The 19,301-nt window shown below is 34.5% G+C and overlaps 1 protein-coding gene across 10 annotated transcripts in view; it reads right to left on the reverse strand.

The window, feature by feature from the left end:
* POF1B (premature ovarian failure, 1B) overlaps nucleotides 1,286-19,301 on the reverse strand; it is a 76,748-nt gene continuing 58,732 nt past the window's right edge. For 8 of the 10 annotated variants that reach the window (XM_021080031.1, XM_021080030.1, XM_021080028.1 and 5 more), the window contains 8 exons: nucleotides 17,490-17,582; nucleotides 16,233-16,346; nucleotides 15,009-15,161; nucleotides 14,582-14,701; nucleotides 12,751-12,879; nucleotides 11,642-11,724; nucleotides 4,530-4,644; nucleotides 1,286-3,074 (listed from right to left, as the gene is read on the reverse strand). In XM_021080031.1, coding sequence (XP_020935690.1) covers nucleotides 3,069-3,074; nucleotides 4,530-4,644; nucleotides 11,642-11,724; nucleotides 12,751-12,879; nucleotides 14,582-14,701; nucleotides 15,009-15,161; nucleotides 16,233-16,346; nucleotides 17,490-17,582 — 813 coding nt within the window. In that variant the 3' untranslated portion in view covers nucleotides 1,286-3,068. The other 2 variants (XM_013986278.2, XM_005673748.3) reach the window with 2 other exon arrangements.

The raw sequence follows: 19,301 nt of genomic DNA on the forward strand, positions 1-19,301 counted from the left end.
TGCCAGCCTGTGCCACAGCCACAGCAACACCAGATCTGAGCCGCGTCTGTGACCTACTCAACAGGTGAGGGATCGAACTGCATCTTCATGGATACTAGTCCAGTTCTTAACCTGCTGAGCCATGATGGGGACTCCCTGGAACATAAAATTTAATAACAAAAAGTGGGATGGGAAACTAAACATGAAGACCCTGGACTTAACATCTCATCTACAAGAGACCAATCCAAGATTACTAAGACTGCCTGGCTATCATGTAATTATGTCATATAACTATTTCATTGTTCTTTCGTATACTCAAAAAGGATATGTCTAATTTTGTCACTGAAGATGAATGGTTTTATCAGACAGATGTAATTATTTATTCCATTCTTTAGTTTAAAAATTATTTATTCTAGGATGAGCATGAAATACTTCATTTTTTTATTAGACAAAAAAAAGTATTATGGAAAGCCAATAAATTTTGTTTGTGTGGTGGGGGAGAGATGCCTTCTAGGGAAGTCTTTTCACGGCTTATTTACTTTCAAGAGAATTATGTCTATATGTTATCTTTGTAGATTATAAGAACTGGAAAGAAGAATGGTTTCTTGTTAAAGTGATCTAAATTGGATGGTGAGGTGTAATTTTTTAAGCTTTATTTTGTTCCTTTTGTACTGTTTGTGTAAAGACAAGTATTACAGTTAAAGCACCATCACAAAGATGGGAAGAATGTTTTATGGTATCTAGATATGAATTTAGTGAGTTATGGAACTTAGAAGACTAGGTATGTAAATTTTCATTTAAAGCAGAAAGCTGCATCAATCAGATGTCCAACTTTAGAGTATTGTCTCTTGTAGTCCACATCAGGAATTTTTTATAGTGGTGGTTGTTAAGCTCTAACATAGCATTCAGGAGTTCCCATCGTGGCGCAGTGGTTAATGAATCCGACTAGGAACCATGAGGTTGCGGGTTCGATCCCTGGCCTTGCTCAGTGGGTTAATGATCCGGCGTTGCCGTGAGCTGTGGTGTAGATCACAGACACGGCTTGGATCCTGCATTGCTGTGGCTCTGTCTTAGGCTGGCAGCTACAGCTCCGATTAGACCCCTAGCCTGGGAACCTCCATATGCCGCAGAAGCGGTCCAAGAAATGGCAAAAAGACAAAAAAACAAAAAAAAATAAAACATAGCATTCACATGATAATAACTTCCTGACAAAAATATGCAGCTAAGCTAAAAATGTATCCCACAGGTTTCCTACTAGGATTCCTAGACCATACAGATACATATTTTATTTAGACACTTAAACAAATTACTTTGTATGTCATTGCACAGTCTCCATTTTATTTGACATCTTAAAAGCAAAATATACTGGAATAGAAATTAGATAAACAGGCATTCCTCACCTGTCAATACCTTTGCCATTTTCAGAGATAAGCTGTGGGAAACTTGTGAGAGGAAAAAAAAAATCACTACTATTTCTATTGATCTTAATCAAAAATTAGAAAAGAAATACATACATTTAACTTTGTTAAGTATAATAAGCACCTTGTTGTGAACCCCCTTCTCTCATTATGCATAGATTAAGTGAGCTGATGAAGTGCTGATTTAACTATCCCAAATTTGGGCACTTATTTTTACTGAAGAGTATTTCGGGAAAATCAAACTTGTTATAATTTTCAAATAGTTATGGTGGCAGTTTACTATCAGGCTACTAAAAACTTCCATTTTTATCATATGTAATAGGTAGATAACACGGCACAATTTTGTTGGTTACATATATGAGTAGTTAACAGAAAAGAAACATCCCTCCTGTTCCTACACCAAGGGAAAAAAATATAAGGACTACACAGCTCATGAAGAATGTTAAACATTTTCTATCACAAAATAGTAATGGAATTATATCAATATACATTATACAGCTTAACATTTTAAAGTATTAAAATAATAAAATAAGCCTTTTAGCTTCATATCAAGACATAATTAAAAAGAAAGACTTCTATGTAGATATTTGCAGAGACATTTCAGTGCAAAACCTCATTCACATGTAAACTCAAATTTATGTTACCTTAGTCTGTACTTTGTCAAATGCAAACATTTTAATTTTTGCTAATTCTTAATCAGAGGAGTTGAAATTTTAAAATTTCATTCTTATCTATGAAGGTATTTAGAAAATACTTGAGTTCACTTAGGTCACTGGAATCCAATTATTCAGCTAACTTCTAAGTATATTAAATACTCTACTATAAAATCTCTTTCTCCTAAGTAGCAGATATCAAGTATTTGTTGTTGCTATTTTTATTCCTTAAGCTTTTATGTAGTATTTCAATTTAATGTTTTGTATACCACTATTAAAAATGTCCACTTTCCTTCCACCCACTACTAATATATACTGTTATGTGTTTTTAAGGAAATGAATGGGCTCATTTGGGGATATGCGTCAAAAGAACAGATTTACCATATCACTGATATGTACTTAGAACCAAAATAGCATAATGTGCCATTTAGTAGATTTAGTTATTTTAAAAAAATCCCACTTCCCTGCTAAATGAAATTAACCATCACCTTTGATTTAGTTATATCTCTAAGAGGTATAAATAGCATGTAATAAATAATTTCTTTAATCTCAAGGTTTAATATGAGAAAAGCAAATACATAATGTCTATACCATGCACTAGTCAATTTTTTTTCAATTCAATAGTCTTGATTTTTGTCATTAAAAAATAGTGCTTACTCTTGTAGCTGAATTGCACATCTAAATCAGAAAATCTTCTAATTGGATAACTTGTAAAATCATTACCCCAACAAATTAATTCAGTGTCTGGGAAACACCCTATTGAAAAATATTGCATTAAGTCCTATAGTGTCTATAATTGAAGTTTAAACAAGTGGTGTATTGTTATGTTGAATACAAAAATGTGATGGAAAGGATTCAGGCCTTATAAATGGCTAGAGAAACTATCATCTGTATAACTAATGAATTCCAGTGGACTTGCTGGGTAGCAGCATGGTTTAAAATATCAGTTAGCTTTAGTCATGGAAAAATAACCAAGTACTAATGAAGACCAAAAAATTCCTTTGAATTGGAGATTCATTCATGGCTAGAAAAGAAAAAAAATTAGTTTAGAACTGGCTTATAATTAATTTAAGACATTGTTATTGTATGCACACAGTTATAAAAACAATTTAAATTGATATGAATAATACTAAAGGAAATGCACAGTACTGTTTTTGCACTCTTTTATATCTATATTCAACAAAACAGTGGTTTGTCTGACTTTAGTCAAGTTATATGTTTCAAATGACTTTAACATACGGGAGGGAGAATTGAGTAGATTTAGTCCTTGGTGTCATATTTAGAGGTTAAATATGTCAACGTCTCTGTAAATAAAATTTACTTAAATACATTTTGAACTTGCTATCAGTTTCTAGTCTCTTCAGATATCAAGTCTGATATTCATTGCTGTACATTTTTAATGAAGGGAGAAGTAACGGCTATTTTTCTGTAGACCATTTATTTGGCCGATCCTTCCATTGATGCCACCTCTAGAGGACATGTGGTTAGTAGTGGCAATTGCTTCTCAATATTAAGTTTCAGCAGCAAACAGTATTTGAGTGACAATTTCTAAATCTTATGCTGACTTTCTCTTGTTGCTCATCTGGTTCTTGGCCACCAAGTACCCTTTATCAGTTAATAAGTAGTAATAAGTAATTCTCAACTAATTAATGACCCAAGAAACACAATATATTTCAAAGCTCAAATTATTCTCATTTTGGAGTTATTAAATGTTGCTTGCTTTCACTGATGATAGATAACCATATATCCAAGATTGATGGCTTGATTATAGAGAAGGGTTTCAGAGCCAATAACTTTCTGAATTTTTTTGTTTTTTCAACCAAATCTTTTGGTTGAGCTTGTTCAACAGAATTAAACCTGATGTTTAATTTTATTAGCTACACCTGCAGTAATTTATTAATTATAATCTGCACTATTTTATTAACTATAAATCTATAATTTAAAAATTTCTCCAAAAGGTTCTGTAGAATTGATTCACATAAATTTATCTATTGCTCATCATAATGTACTTAAGCATTTTAAGCCTTTTTTGAAATATAATAAACATAGAAAAAGTGCAGATATAGGTGTACAACTAAATGAAATTTTACAAATTGAACATGCATATGGAACTGTCACTCAGATCAACAAACAGCATATTAATAGTACCTCAGTAGTCCTCCTTATATTTCCTTCCATTCAGTACCCACTCTCAAGAATAACCACTCCCTGACTTTGATAATAACCATAGATTAGTTTTGCCTGCTTTTAGTACCTAAGAAGTTTTTAACATAAAAAAACAGAGGCTGTAATTTTCATAGTGCTAAAGTCAGGTCCTATATGGTTTTAGAATGTCCTAAAATGTGTAGGGTGGACCCCCACAATAAATTACTCTCCCCAAAACAGTGCTGAAGTTGAGAAACTCTGCTAATACAACACAATGGTCTTAAGATTTTTTTCTCCCTATTTATATACTCTAGAAATGTCCAAGTGAACTTACACAAGTCCATTTGTCTTCTGTTTTCTCAATCACAATAGTCTGTGTGTCACTACCTGGTGGTATATATTCATAGTCATCATACAGGAGGCCTAAGATTGGATATTGTGTCCTATACCTATAGAGAAAAAAAAGTTAGTTTCCAAGATGGACAAGAAAATAACATCCATTACTTTTTAGTCATTACTTTTTAGTTTGAGTCTCCTTATTTAATTAATTTGGCTCTGAATGAGTTTTGACTCTTTCTAAAAGGAAAATCAGTGTACAAAGATTTACTACTACTATTTTCAATAGAGTAAGAGGGAGATACTTCTGCTTCTGGCAATGATGGACCACTGGCAGCACAAGATCATGATCCCAGAGAAGGGAAGCAAATGACATGAGCCTTACAAGTGCCTAGCCTACTGCCTGGAGGCAGAATTTGTGGGGTGGAATACCAGACAGGAGAGAGCTATATAGATGGAGAGAGTTCAAGAGATATGTAGAGGATTCCCCGCAAGTCTTTGGGTGAGTACCGATCACTGTAGGCATGTGAAAATCTACTGAGGCTGGGGAAAGAATCACTGAAAAGGAGTAGCCTTGAAATTCCTGGAGTACATATAGTGAAGGAAATAGTCTTTGTTCCACTAACCAGAGTGGAAAGACCTCCTAATACTAGAGGGCATTAGGTAGACACTACAAAAGACTATTGCCTTAGTAGTGGGACAACCTAGTCCTAGATTGCAGGTTGTTCTAACAGAGTTTAAAAGCAAGAGTTGAAAGTACTATACTGTTTCCAAGTAACTTAACCATCTCTCAGAACAAATCTCCAAAATTCTTAAGAGTAGTACCCCCCAAAATCCAGAACTCAAGTATGTCAATTCATACTATATGGCACTCAATAAAAGAATTAGTAGGCAGGGAATGAAGCAGGAATGTAAGACTGATAATGAAGAAAAAATAAATTAGTAAAAACAAACCAAGAAACAATAGATAAATAAGTAAGCGAGGGTTGATCCATAGAAATATTTTAAAAATGTATAAAATATATAAAATGTATAATCAGTAAGAGGAAAGCATGAACACAGTGAGGATGATAGAGGCTATAATAATCTACATTGGACTTACAAAGATGAAAGTTATATTGTGTGGGATTAACAAAAAAATGGGTACTGCAGAAGAAAATACTTCTAAATTTGAAGACATTAATTATCCAAAATCAAACACAAGAGAAAAAAAAAAGACTGAAAAAAGATGTATAGAGTATGAGTTAGCCAGGTAAAATATCAGATGCCTCATATATGTGTAACTGAAGTCCTACAGGATTGGCAGGAGACAAAAAATAATTGAAGAAATAATGACCCAATTCTTTCCAAATTTGATAGAAACTAAACACAGAGATCCAAGAAGCTCAGAAAACTCAAGAAAAAGAATGATGAAAAAAAACACATAGAGGCAAATCATTATCAAATTGCTGAAAACAATTGGAATTTTGCCAGAGAAAAAAGGAATTATGCAGAGGAATAATCATAAGATTAACATTAAACTTCTTATCTGGCACAGTGAAAGTCAGAAGATAGTGGAGTGACATCTTTAAAGTATTGAAAAAAATCTATCAGTTTGCTATTCTATACACAGCAAAAATAACTGAATAATGAAGGCAAAATTAAAACTGTTTTCAGGGAGTTCCCATTGTGGCTCAGCAGTAATGAACACGACAAGTATCCATGAGGATGGCTGTGCCATGGGCTGTGGTGTAGGTTGCAAATGCAGCTCAGATCCTGCATTGCTATGGCTGTGGTGTAGGCCAGCAGCTACACCACAGCTACAGCTCCAGTTCGACCCCTAGCCTGGGAACCTCCATATGCCACAGGTGTAGCCCAAGACCAAAAAAAAAATCTGTTTTCAGACATAAAAAGCCAAGAGACATCTTCACCAGCATAGAAGCATGACAGAAATGTTAAAGGAATTACCTCAGGCAGAGGTAAAATGATATCAGATGGAAATTTGGATCAAAGCAAAAGAATGAACAGCACTAGAATGATAAAATGTGGGTAAATTAAAAATATTTTTTCTTGTTTTAATATCTCCTTAAAAATAATTGACTATTGAGAGCAAAAATAATACTGTATATGTAGGCTTGTATGTAAAATTAAATATAGATGACAATAATAGCAAAAAAGATCATGAAAGGGAAATGGAAGCATACTATCATAAACTTTGTGTGCTACATGTGATGAGGTACATAACTTGAAGGTAGACTAATAAAACAGAATAATTTAAACATTTAACAGTCATTAAAAAGAAATAAACCTAATAAGCCAATAAAACAGACAAAATAATGAAGAAATTTCAAGAATATCATTAAAATTGATATAGTTCTAACCAGACTGGTTAGCAAAGAAAGAGAGAGCACACAATTTATAGATATAGAAAGAGATGACATCACCTTGCACCTGTCTTAGAATGGCTATTAAAAAAACAAGTAAGAGCAAGTGTTGGCAAGGATGTGTTGAAAAGGGAACAACTGTGCACTGTTGATGATAATGCAAACTGGTACAACCACTATGGAAAACAGTATGGAGGTTCCTCAAAAACTTAAAAATAGAACTACCATATGATCTAGCAATTTCACTTCTGGGTATTTATCAGAAGAAAATGAAAACACTAACTCCAAAGACATCTACACCGCCATAATCATTGTGACTGTCATTTCTTCAAAGAAGATGTACAAATAAGCAATAAGCACATGAAAAAATACTAAGCAACACTAATTATTAGAGAACTACAAATCAAAACTGCAATGAGATACAACTTCACCACACCTGTTAGGATGGCTATAATTCAAGAGATGGACAATAACAAATATTAGGGATGATGGAGAGAAACTATAAGCCTCTGCTGATGGGAGTGTAACATGGTACAGCTGCTTTGGAAAATTTTAGCAGTTCTTCAAAAAGTTACCATGTGCTCAGCAATTTTATACCTAGGTATATATTCAAAACAAATGAACACATTTGTCCACACAAATTTGTACACAGACATTTACAATATGATTGTTCATAATAGCCAAAAATTGAAAACATCTCAGATGCAGATCAAGATGGTAGAGGAATAAGACATCGTGCTCACCTTCTCCCACAAACACATTAAGAAAACACCTCTACATGTAAAACGACTCACACAGAACATCTATTGAATGCTGGAAGAACTTAAACCTCCAAAACGTGCAAGAAACCCTGGATAGAACAAAAGAAAAAGAGAGAGAGAGAGAGAAGGAATCATGATGGGACTAGCATTCCAGAGAGGAAGCTGTAAAGGAAGAAGCTCAGGAACAATTCCCAGGTAAAAGAACAGAACTCACATCAAGCAGCAAATGATGAAACAGACCTCTGCAGTTTGACAGACACTGAGTTCAAAAGGGAGGTAATGAAAATACTGAAGGAATTAAGGCTGAATATCAAGTAATTAAGAGCAGATATGAACATTAATGCAGTTTCCTTTAGAAAGGAACTAGAAAATATAAGGAGGAACATAGAAAAATTATAAAATTCATTTGCAGAGATGCAAACTGAGATAAAGGCACTAAAGAGCAGAATGAATAATGCAGAGGAACAAATTAGTGACTTGGAAGATAGAATAATGGAAATCACCTGATCAGGACAGCAGACAGAAAACCAAATGAAAAAAACATGAAAGCGATATGAGACCTATGGCATAATATAAAGCAGACCAATCTATGAATAACAGAAATTCCAGAAGGAGAAGAAAAAGAAAAGGTGATTGAAAATATATTTGAAGAAATTATATCTGAAATCTTTCCAAATGTAAAGGAAACTGATATCAAATACAGGAAGCACAGAGGGCTCCAAACAAGTTGAACCCAAATAGGATCACACCAAGATATATTGTAATAAAAATGGCAAAAGTTAAACATAAACAGAGGATTCTAAAGGCAGCAAGAGAAAAGCAAAGAGTTAATTATAAGGGAACCCCCATAAGGCTATCAGCTGATTTCTCTACAGAAACACTACAGGCCAGAAGGGAGTGGCAAGATATATTTAAAATGCTTAAAGGAAAAAATTTGCAACCTAGAATATCATTTAAAATAGAAGGGGAAATAAAGAATTTCTCCAACAAACAAAAGCTAAAAGAGTACAGCAATACTAAACCCATTCTAAAAGAAATACCAAAAGGGCTTCTCTAAATTAAAAAAAAAAAAAAGTAAGAAGAAATAGGATGGAGGAAACCACAATCAGAAAGTGATCAATTAAATAAGCCAGCATACAGATCTAAACATGAAGATGTTAAAAAAAGACTTCAAAATCATAGAATGTGGGGAAGGAAAGTAAGAAAATATAGATTCTTTTTTTTAATTTTAGTAATACATTTAAGCCTATATGACTATCGGGCTAAAGCAATCAGATACAAGAAGGGGTTAACATACTTAAAAAACAGGGAAGCCACAAATCAAAACCAAACATTACATTTACAAAAACTAAAAAGAAAAGAACTCAAGCATAAAATAAATGGAAATCATCCAACCCAAAAAAGAAAAGAGAAATATAGAATCAACTGGAAAACAAGGTTTAAAATGGCAATAAATACATATTTATAAATAATTGCCTTAAATGTCAATGGACTGAATGATCCAATCAAAAGATATAGAATGGCAGATCGTATAAAAAAGCAAAAACCTACAATCTGCTGTCTACAAGAGACTCACTGTAGGGTAAAGGACACTTACAGATTGAAAGTGAGGGGATGGGAAAAGATATTTCATGACAATGGAAAAGGCAGGAAAGCAAGAGCTGGAATACTTATATCAGACAAAACAGATTTTATAATGAAGGCCATAAAGAAAGACAAAGAAGAACACTATTTAGTAGTTAAAAGATCCATTTAAGAAGAGGATATTACAATCATCAATATATATGCCCTAATAGAGGAGCACCCAGATACCTACAACAAATACTAACAGACATAAAAAGAGAAAGTTATGGGAATACAATCATAGTAGGAAACTTTCACACCCCACTCACATCCGTGGACAGATCCTCTGGATAGAAAATCAATAAGGCAACAGAGATCCTAAAGGACACAATAGAAAAGTTAGACTTAATCAACATTTTCAGGATATTACATCCAAAAAAAATCAGAATATACATTCTTCTCAAGTGCACCTGGAACGTTCTCAAGGATTGATCACATACTGGGGCACAAAGCTAACCTCAACAAATTTAAGAATATAGAAATTATTTCAAGTATCTTCTCTGACCACAATGGCATGAAACTAGAAATCAAACACAGGAAAAGAAATGAGAAAAAGAAACTACATGGAGACTAAACAACATGCTACTAAAAAACCAATAGGTCGATGAGGAAATCAAGAAGGAAATTAAAAACTACCTTGAGACAAATGATAATGAAGACACAACCACTCAAAATATATGGGACAAGACACCATTAAACTCCTAGAAGAGAACATAGGCAAAACATTCTCTGATATCAACCTTACAAATGTTTTCTCAGATCAGTCTCCCAAAGCAACAGAAATAAAAGCAAAAATAAACCAATGGGACCTATTCAAACTGACAAGCTTTTGCACAGCAAAGAAAACCATAAAAAACCCCAAAAAGACAACTTACAGAATGGGAGAAAATAGTACCCTCCAGTACTGTTGGTGGGAATGTAAACTGGTACAACCACTATGAAAAACAGTATGGAGGTACCTTAGAAAACTATACATAGAGCTGCCATATGACTCAGCAATCCTGCTCTTGGGCATGTATCCAGACAAAACTTTCCTTGAAAAAGACACATGCACCATACGTTCATTGCAGCACTATTCACAATCACCAAGACATGGAAACAACCCAAATGTCCATCAACAGATGAATGGATTAAGAAGTGGTATATATACACAATGGAATACTATTCAGACATTAAAAAGAAGAAAATAGTGCCATTTGCAGCAACGTGGATGAAACTAGAGACTATCATACTAAGTGAAGTAAGTCAAAAACAGAAAGACATATACCATATGATCTCAGTTGTATCTGGAATCTAATATATGGCACAAATGAACCTTTCCACAAATCATGGCCATGAAGAACAGACTTGTGGTTGCCAAGGGGGAGAGGAAGGCAGTGGGATGGATTGGGAATTTGGGGTTAATTGATGCAAACTATTGTTTTTGGAATGGATAAGCAATGAGATTCTGCTCTATAGCACTGGGCACTATATCTAGTCACGTGTGATGGAGCATGATAATGTGAGAATAAAGAATGTATACATGTATGTGTGACTGGATCACCTTGTTATTCAGTAGAAAATAGACAGAACACTGTAAACCAGCTATAATGGAAAAAATAAAAATCATTATAAAAAAAGGAATGTGAAAAAAAAACCAGTTCAAATATCCATCAATTGATTCATGGATTAAAAAAATGTTATATATCCAGAAAATGGAATATTATTTAGTAACAAAAAGCAATTAATTACTGACACATGCTAAAACATGGATGAATCTTAAAAACATGCAAAGTCAAAGAATCCAGTCATCAAAGACCACATTTTGTTTCATTCCACTTATATGAACTATCTATCTGAAGTAGACTTTTATTGAAACTATTCATAAAAATTTATTTTCTATTTAGTTTGGCTATATTGCTGAGATGTAAGCTGGTATGAAGAAAGACCCTGCTAAGAACAATGTCTATAAGGGAAAGAGCAAAGCCAAGAGATAAAGACAGATTTCTGAAGATATATTTTGATCACACAAATCCATCTGGACACCAAGCAACCCCAATTAAGTGAATTAACTAATCCCCAGTTTAAGTTGGCTTTCTGGCATGTGCAACTGATAGAGTTTTGGCTAATATAGTTGCTTAAACAACTAATTATTTACTTTTCACTTCCATTGTACTTAATGTATTTTAAATACAGGAAAAGTGTGCTGCTGATTTTTATTTAAAGTAACAATAGCTATATTTTTTGTGAACGTTCTTCAGCAAATTACTGGCTTGCAGAAAACACCAAACTCTGTCTAGGGGTTTATATATCAATTAAACATGCTATAACTTGGATTATAACATAACCAAAGTCATAATCAAATTTCATTAGAAATACATTACTTTCTAGTGGTAATAGTAGTCCTTCCACCACTGGAGGGTTGGTTATGAGATGAATATATTTCTTGTCTCAACTTTGAGAGTTCCTTACAAATAAAAGACAATACAATCATTTGAGAACAGTAGAAACTGAGGAAAGAAGTATGTTTGATCATTTAACAAAGTTATAAGAATAATTACATTTTTCCCTTCCTTTTTAGCCTTGAGGTAAGAATGTTCCAATCCCACTTGTTTCTTTTTGTTTGTTTTTTTGTCTTTTTAGGGCCACACCTGCGACATGTGGAAGTTCCCAGGCTAGGAGCTGAATTGGACCTACAGCTGCAGGCCTATACTACAGCCCACAGCAATACTGGATCCTTAACCCACTGAGTAAGGCCAGGGATCAAAGCCATGTCCTCATGGATACTAGTCAGCTTTGTTGCCGCTGAGCCACGATGGAAATTTCCCAATCCCACTAGTTGAATTCCATATATCCTTGCTTCATGGTACTTAATAAGTTACATTATAAGCCTGTGTAGGAATTCACTATCCAGTATAGGATGTCTATGATTAAGGGATAACATGAGATCAAATGGGCATGGTTCTCAAGATGAAGATATGAAAATTTTGTTCCAAAAAGTTTTAAAAGTGCAGCGATAGCAGAAAAGTATTTAAACTTCAATATGGAAACAGATACTGTTTCCTAACAGAAAGTCTATCACTGAATGTTACTTAAAGTACCATTTGCTAATAACAGCAATACAACACTAGCCAACATTTTTGGTAGTTTCTTCCTTCAGATCCTGGGGCTACATACTACAGATAAAGCAATATAACACAATCCCTTGCTGAAGCAGCTCACAGTCTTAATGGGAATTTTACTGTTAATTAGATAGAATATTAATGTATTGAAATATTAAAGGCACAATAGCACAAAATTTTTTGCTTCAATTCTAGCTTTCATTTAAATGATTTATTCTGAAATAAGCATCTTCTACTTCATAGCAACTCACATTCTATTTCATGAATAAAATAAGTATTGGAAATGTGTCCTTTTCTGGTTCATGGGTAAGTATCTATCCTATAGGCCTGAGTTGTATTGTTCCTCTTCACCTCTACCCCTTCTCTGTTACCTCTGACTGACGCTTTATAAGGGAATCCTTCTCTTCCAGCAAGCTTGTCAGTTCATGAAGCTTGAATTGGAAGTCACTACAACTTCCCTCTCTTCTTGAAACATCCTTTTGGTACTGATTTAACTGAGTCTAAGGATTTAAAAACAAATAAGAGTTATAATTCTCATTTAACAAAATGGGTAACTGAGTTCCAGAGAGGTTAAGTGACATAAGGTCATACAGCTAGTTATGAAATGAAGAGCAAAATACCAATAAGTACCAATTTACAGAGTTTATGAATGTAAAATATGAATTGAAATGATTAGGAATTTCTCATTTCTTTTTTTGGCATATGGAAGTTCCCAGGCAAAAGGCCTAATCAGTTGCCAGCCTATGCCATGGCCACAGCAACACTGGATTGGAACCACGTCTGTGACCTACACTACCACTTGTGGCAATGCCAGATCCTTAACCCAAGGAGCAGGGCCAGGGATCGAACCTGTATCCTCACAGAGACAAGTCAGGTTCTTAAGCCACACAGCCACAATGGGAATTGTGTAATTTCTTATTTCTTAAAGGTGACTTTACTATTTAGGCCTACCTAAGCATTATCTAAGTAACAGTCCTGAGCAACAAGAATTAAAATGAGGCTAAGAAAACAGTACTTTATATTCCTTCAAATATTAATTAAGGAAAACTCATAATAATAACTAATGATGTATCATTATTTGCAGTTCATAAAATATTCCTCCTGCATGACTTACCTCAGTCCTCACAGCAGCCCTCTGAGATAAGTATTATTATACCTTTGTATTTACAAAACAAGTAAATGAGATCCAGAGATGTTAAATGACACAAAGTCACAACAGCTACATGTATATTGCACAACATAGCTGCAACTCCACGACAGGTCTTCTGACTCCAAATCCTTTCCATTTTCCTCTTTACCTCATTTATATGTGCACAAATGGCTATTGAGTTAAAGTGTTATTAGTAATGTTGGAATGGAAAAGAAATCAGTGGAGGAGATCTACAAGAAAAATCAGTAGATTTTTGAACAAATTCTATTTTTTTTCATTTTGATTTTGGGTAAAGATTGTACAATTATATTTGGAGAGAACACTCTGTGGTCAGTTTTTCTATTAAAATACTTGAGTTTACATAACTACATTTAGGAATCAGTAAATTATGGGCTTATCAATTTGACCTAGACAAGATAAGGCAATGTATTCTTATTCTCACAAATACCACATTATTTATTTTTTTATATGATTGCCCACTACATATGGAAATTTCCAGGCCAGGAACTAAATCTGAGCCACAACTACAACCTATACCACGGCTGTGGCAACACTCAACCCTGTAACCCACTGCACCAGGCCAGGGATCAAACCCACACCTCCATAGGAAGATTTTTAACACACTGTGCCACAGCAGTAACTCCCAATATAACCTTAATTTTGATGCTAATTATAGGAACATAATTCCTTGTGCTTGACAAAGTTCTTGCTATGTATCATCCCTCAAAGTCAAGTGAGGATTTTTATGAATTCAAATGCGGCTTCACTGGATAATCTTGAAAGTTGCTCTTGCCTGCATAAGCAAATTTTAAGCCAGATCATAAAGTTTCATCCCTGCCACCAAAAGCAATAAATAAATAAATAAATGCTAAATTAGAAAACAGTTTAGTAATATTCTCTATACAGTGATGTGTATTTAAAAGTTTCTATAGAGTATTCCTAAAATTCTACCTTCAGTTGACTTTTTTTGTAGCATTAAACTTGAAACTATAATTGTCTAATTAGAAAGTCTGTGCTGACCTGCGTATTTATGCAGTGTAGGATATACATACCCTTAGTTTGCAGATCTCTCTATCTTTCTCCATTCTTAAGTTTTTTAGCATCTCCATGTAATGGTTGCCAATCTCATCCATTTTAGCCTGCAGCATCGGACTTGTGCAAGTCTCAGAAACCTACACAAGGCAAAATAATCTTTTGGAATTAGACTGCTATGAGGGAAATACATATTATATTACAAGACAATATTAGATGAAAACCACATGATTAAACAAGAACTGAAATGAGAGCAATTTTTAGGAATTGCTTTATATAGCTCAAATGGCAGTGAGTTACAACCTAACTACATGGGAGATCATCAGAAAGCAGTGTACGTATTTTCTCAAGATGAATAGGATATATATTGGGATATATATAATCAACACTAGGATTACTATGGTATCACTAAGGCAATAACATATATTTAAAACAAAATTTCAATACCTGCATTTTAAGATTTTTATTCTCTTCCTCTAAATTACGCTTACAATATTCCAGTTCTTTTAGTCTGTATTCTATGTCTGATAGGGTATGCCGAAGAGAGAGATTGTTTTCTTCCAATGCTTGGCATTTTGAGGTTGAGTCTTGAAGTCCTTGCTGGAAAGAAGACCCAGTAAATAAGAAAAATGGATTCTACTTCTTGGGAGAGAGTGCTCTTTAGTTGATTAATTCAGTGAAACAAAGCAAATATTTTTCCATGTCCCGTTTTCTTATGTCTTTGCCTTTATATAGTAAGTTAAATCAGCCATAAAATATATTACTCTCACTTGCCTATCTTGAATGAGAGGAAATCAAGATTAGATGAACTTTCAATATACCAATTTAGCAATCTGACTCTTGCTACTCTTTGACAATACTGTAACCTACCTTCTAGTAGGCACCAAAATTACCTTATGCCTGATTATGTGACAACTCGAAACTGAGCCAAAATTTCAGACTGTCATGGGAGCAAAGTTTAGGAATGGATCAGCCTTATCAATTTATTACAATTTCCCAAGAATCATCTCTGCTCAGGTGTCTGGAGAAAACTTCTAGAGTTCCATTCATTCAATTACTCATTGCACAAACATGTTAAGATCTATAAAAGCTTTTTAATCAACACATTAGTAGATTAAATGAATGAATTAACTTTGAATATTTATAAAATTTTTGTCACTCAACAGTATAGATAATTGTGAATTGTGTATACTTTATATCTAAAATACTTAAGGTTATCTATTTTTCTGAGAGGGCTTCAGTCATTGGAACTACCAAAAGCCACTCAGTTCTCATATGAACAAGTTGTTCCATCATTTTAATTGTACGGATTGTATCTCATAACTCCAGTGTGCTAGTAATTGCGCATATGAAAAACTATCAATCTAGGTTATTTTCTTTTTTCTTTTTTTTTTCCTGTCATTTTAGGGCCACACCCACAGCATATGGAGGTTTCCAGGCAAGGGATTGAATCAGAGCTGCAGCTGCTGGCCTACACCACAGCCACAGCAACACCAGATCTGAGCCACATCTGCGACCTACACCACAGCTCACGGCAAGGCTGGATCCCTAACCCGCTGAGCAAGCCCAGGGATCGAACCTACATCTTCATGAATGCTAGTCAGATTTTTTTCTGCTGAGCCACAATGGGAACTCCCCCAATCTAGTTTATTTTCAATAAAAATAACTTACATGCTGCTGGCGATTATTTGCTCTCACTGATGCCAAGAGTTCTTCATACTCTTTTATTTGAGTTTCTTTGAATGCCAAGTCTTTCTCAAGTCTTATCTTGTCATTTTCCAGTGACTAGAAACAAAATTATTTGTTATGACTCAAAATTACAGAAACTGGGAGTTCCCGTCGTGGCGCAGTGGTTAACGAATCCGACTAGGAACCATGAGGTTGCGGGTTCGGTCCCTGCCCTTGCTCAGTGGGTTAACGATCCGGCGTTGCCGTGAGCTGTGGTGTAGGTTGCAGACGCGGCTCGGATCCCGCGTTGCTGTGGCTCTGGCGTAGGCCGGTGGCTACAGCTCCAATTCAACACCTAGCCTGGGAACCTCCATATACCACGGAAGTGGCCCAAGAGATAGCAACAACAACAACAACAACAACAAAAGACAAAAGACAAAAAAAAAAATTACAGAAACTTTTCAACAGTTACATAATACAAAGACCTGTATACACTGGAAGTTTTAAATAAGCACGTGTTTCATTTGTAGTTGTTTAATAAAACAGAATTCTTAAAAATTAATCAAAATATAGGATACAAGAGGATTGAAACTTTTAAAGCCTGCATTGAAATTGATCATTTGGATGGACTGACTAATTCTATGTGCAATGAAGCAGTGCCTTCTGAATTCTTTTAATGTTTTTCTTCAATCTACAAAGACTCCTTGTTAATCTCAGCAGGTGGTCAATTTTCAAATTATAGTCTAAATGCTTTCATCAGAACTCAGAAACAAACAAAAAACCCCACTCCAAAGTCCTCAAGGAGTTATTTAATGTATGGAAAGTATTCTGAATCTATCTAGCTGATGGCATGAAGAACACCAATTAAAATAGAAAAGAGAAAAGGTTATGGTCTTGGAGAAAAAAGTTTTCAAGTAGTCAAAGAAATTCAAAGTATGCCATATTATTATAGAAAAGAGGAAATTCCCAATCAATGAGTCAGATTATTCTAATTTTACAAACTATTCCTTGGCTTTAAGCATTAAATTACCTTAGTGGTAAATAAATAAGTGTGCACCCAATTTTCTTTCATTTGCACACTGAATAGCTCTTTACTCCTCTCCCAAATCCAATTAACTGTTTCAAGAAAAAAAACTATATCCAGGTGAGCATAACATTGGTGTAGTGTATTAAATTTCTAAAAGGTAGCCTGAATGCTTCGATTTCTATGTTATAGGAACAAGAAAGGCTTTGGAAAGAAAAAATCAAAATAAATGTTACTGTCAAGTCGTTCTGAAGATGTCCAAGCTCCTCACGTATGTTGCTGAATGTGGACAACACTAGCCGGAGTGATTTATCAGACATACCCCTCATCTGGAGGAAGAAAACAATTGATGGTTTATTTTTACTAGCATATAAAAATAGGCAATATAAGTAATAATAATCTTATTTTTCTCTTCCTACAAGCAAACTTATTAAGTTTCATTTTTGATATGGCAATATTAAAATAGTGATGCAGGGCATTCTGTTGATAACATGCATAACTAATGCAAGCAATATTCCTGAAGCCATCATAGCTATGTGACTAGTACAAGGGTCTATCATTTTTTCCATGATGAAGTATCATCTTTCTCACCACAGAAATCTATCAGCAAATTTTCAGATTTACTTTTATTCTCTATTTAAAGAATTAAAAATGAGGCAGTCAACCTTCAAATAGTATATTGCATCTCCTAAGTTTGCTGCCAAATGCATGGATTTTGCCTGAGTTAAGAATATAATATTAATTAAGTTTAACCTTGAAGTATAGAAACATCTCACATTTTAAAGAAGAGGGAGGAAAAACCTTCTCACTAGATTAAACTCATTTCTTCAAAGAAAAATGGTTTCAAAACCAGGCAACTTCTGTTTCAGAAAATATGGAGCAGATATATTTTTCTCTGTTCCTCTTACTAAGTATAACTAAAAGCCCTAGACTCTACGTATAAAACAAACATAAAAAGACTCTGAAAAATGAAAAAAAAAAGAATGAAGTCTGGTTAGGAACACTGAGAGCTGAAAAATAACACAAAAGTGAGTTCCTGGGTTTTCTTTTTGCTTCATATATAAGAGTAGTGTTGGGAAAGTCAGTAACCCTGAAACACTGGTGGATACAGACAACAAAAGTCCCTAGAAAATCCTGCTCTCTCTAGCCAAAGTACCATGAAAAGGGTAGCCTAGCAAGGAAGGTAACATTTAGAAAATAACCACTCTATTCCAGCCAAGTACCACAGAAAAAGAACCTATAACTCTACTCCCACTCAAACCATTAAAGGCCAAGAAGGAACCTAGATTTTCTCTCTCTCTCTCTCAACCTCCCTGCTGGAGTCATGTCAGAGGATTCTTAGTGGAGTCAAGACTTTTCATCACTGCCCAACAGAAATGAGGCCACTCACCTTGCAGTGTCAGTAGAGGCCAAGAGGGGAATGGTAATAAGACACTCTTCTTCATCCAAACCAGGCTGTTATCAGTGGGGGCCTAGTAGAGAACCACAATCCCTACCCCTGCCCAGGAGGAACAAAGAACTACTCCCTCAACTAGTGTCAACAGAGGCAGAATGGAGAACCTGACTTCCACTCCCACCTGGCAGTAATAAACAGTGCCCCTATTTCCCCTTGTTTCACTATAAGAGGAGACCTGCTAAAGCGGAAGACCTGCACAAGATCCAGAGTCATAAATAATACTCTAAATGTCCATGTTTCAATTAGAAAAGTACTCATCATCCAAGAACCAGGAAAATACCAACTTGATAAGAAAAAAAGTTAGTACCTTCCAACATCAAGATATCAGAAATGTTAGAATTATCTGACAAGGCTTTTAAAACAGCTGTCTTAAAAATACTTCAACAAGAAATTACAAAGATTTAAAACAAATAAAAAATAGGAAGTCTCAGCAACAAAACAGAAAATCTCAGAAAAGAAATAGAAGTTACAAAGAATAATGAAATGGAAATTTTAGAACTGAAATACTCAATAACTGAAAAAACAAAAACCACAGTGGATGGACTAAAAAGCAGAATGGAAAGGATAGAGCAAAGAATCAGTGAACCTGAAG

This window comes from Sus scrofa, chromosome X (assembly GCF_000003025.6).
Source record: "Sus scrofa isolate TJ Tabasco breed Duroc chromosome X, Sscrofa11.1, whole genome shotgun sequence".
Lineage (NCBI taxonomy): Eukaryota > Metazoa > Chordata > Mammalia > Artiodactyla > Suidae > Sus > Sus scrofa.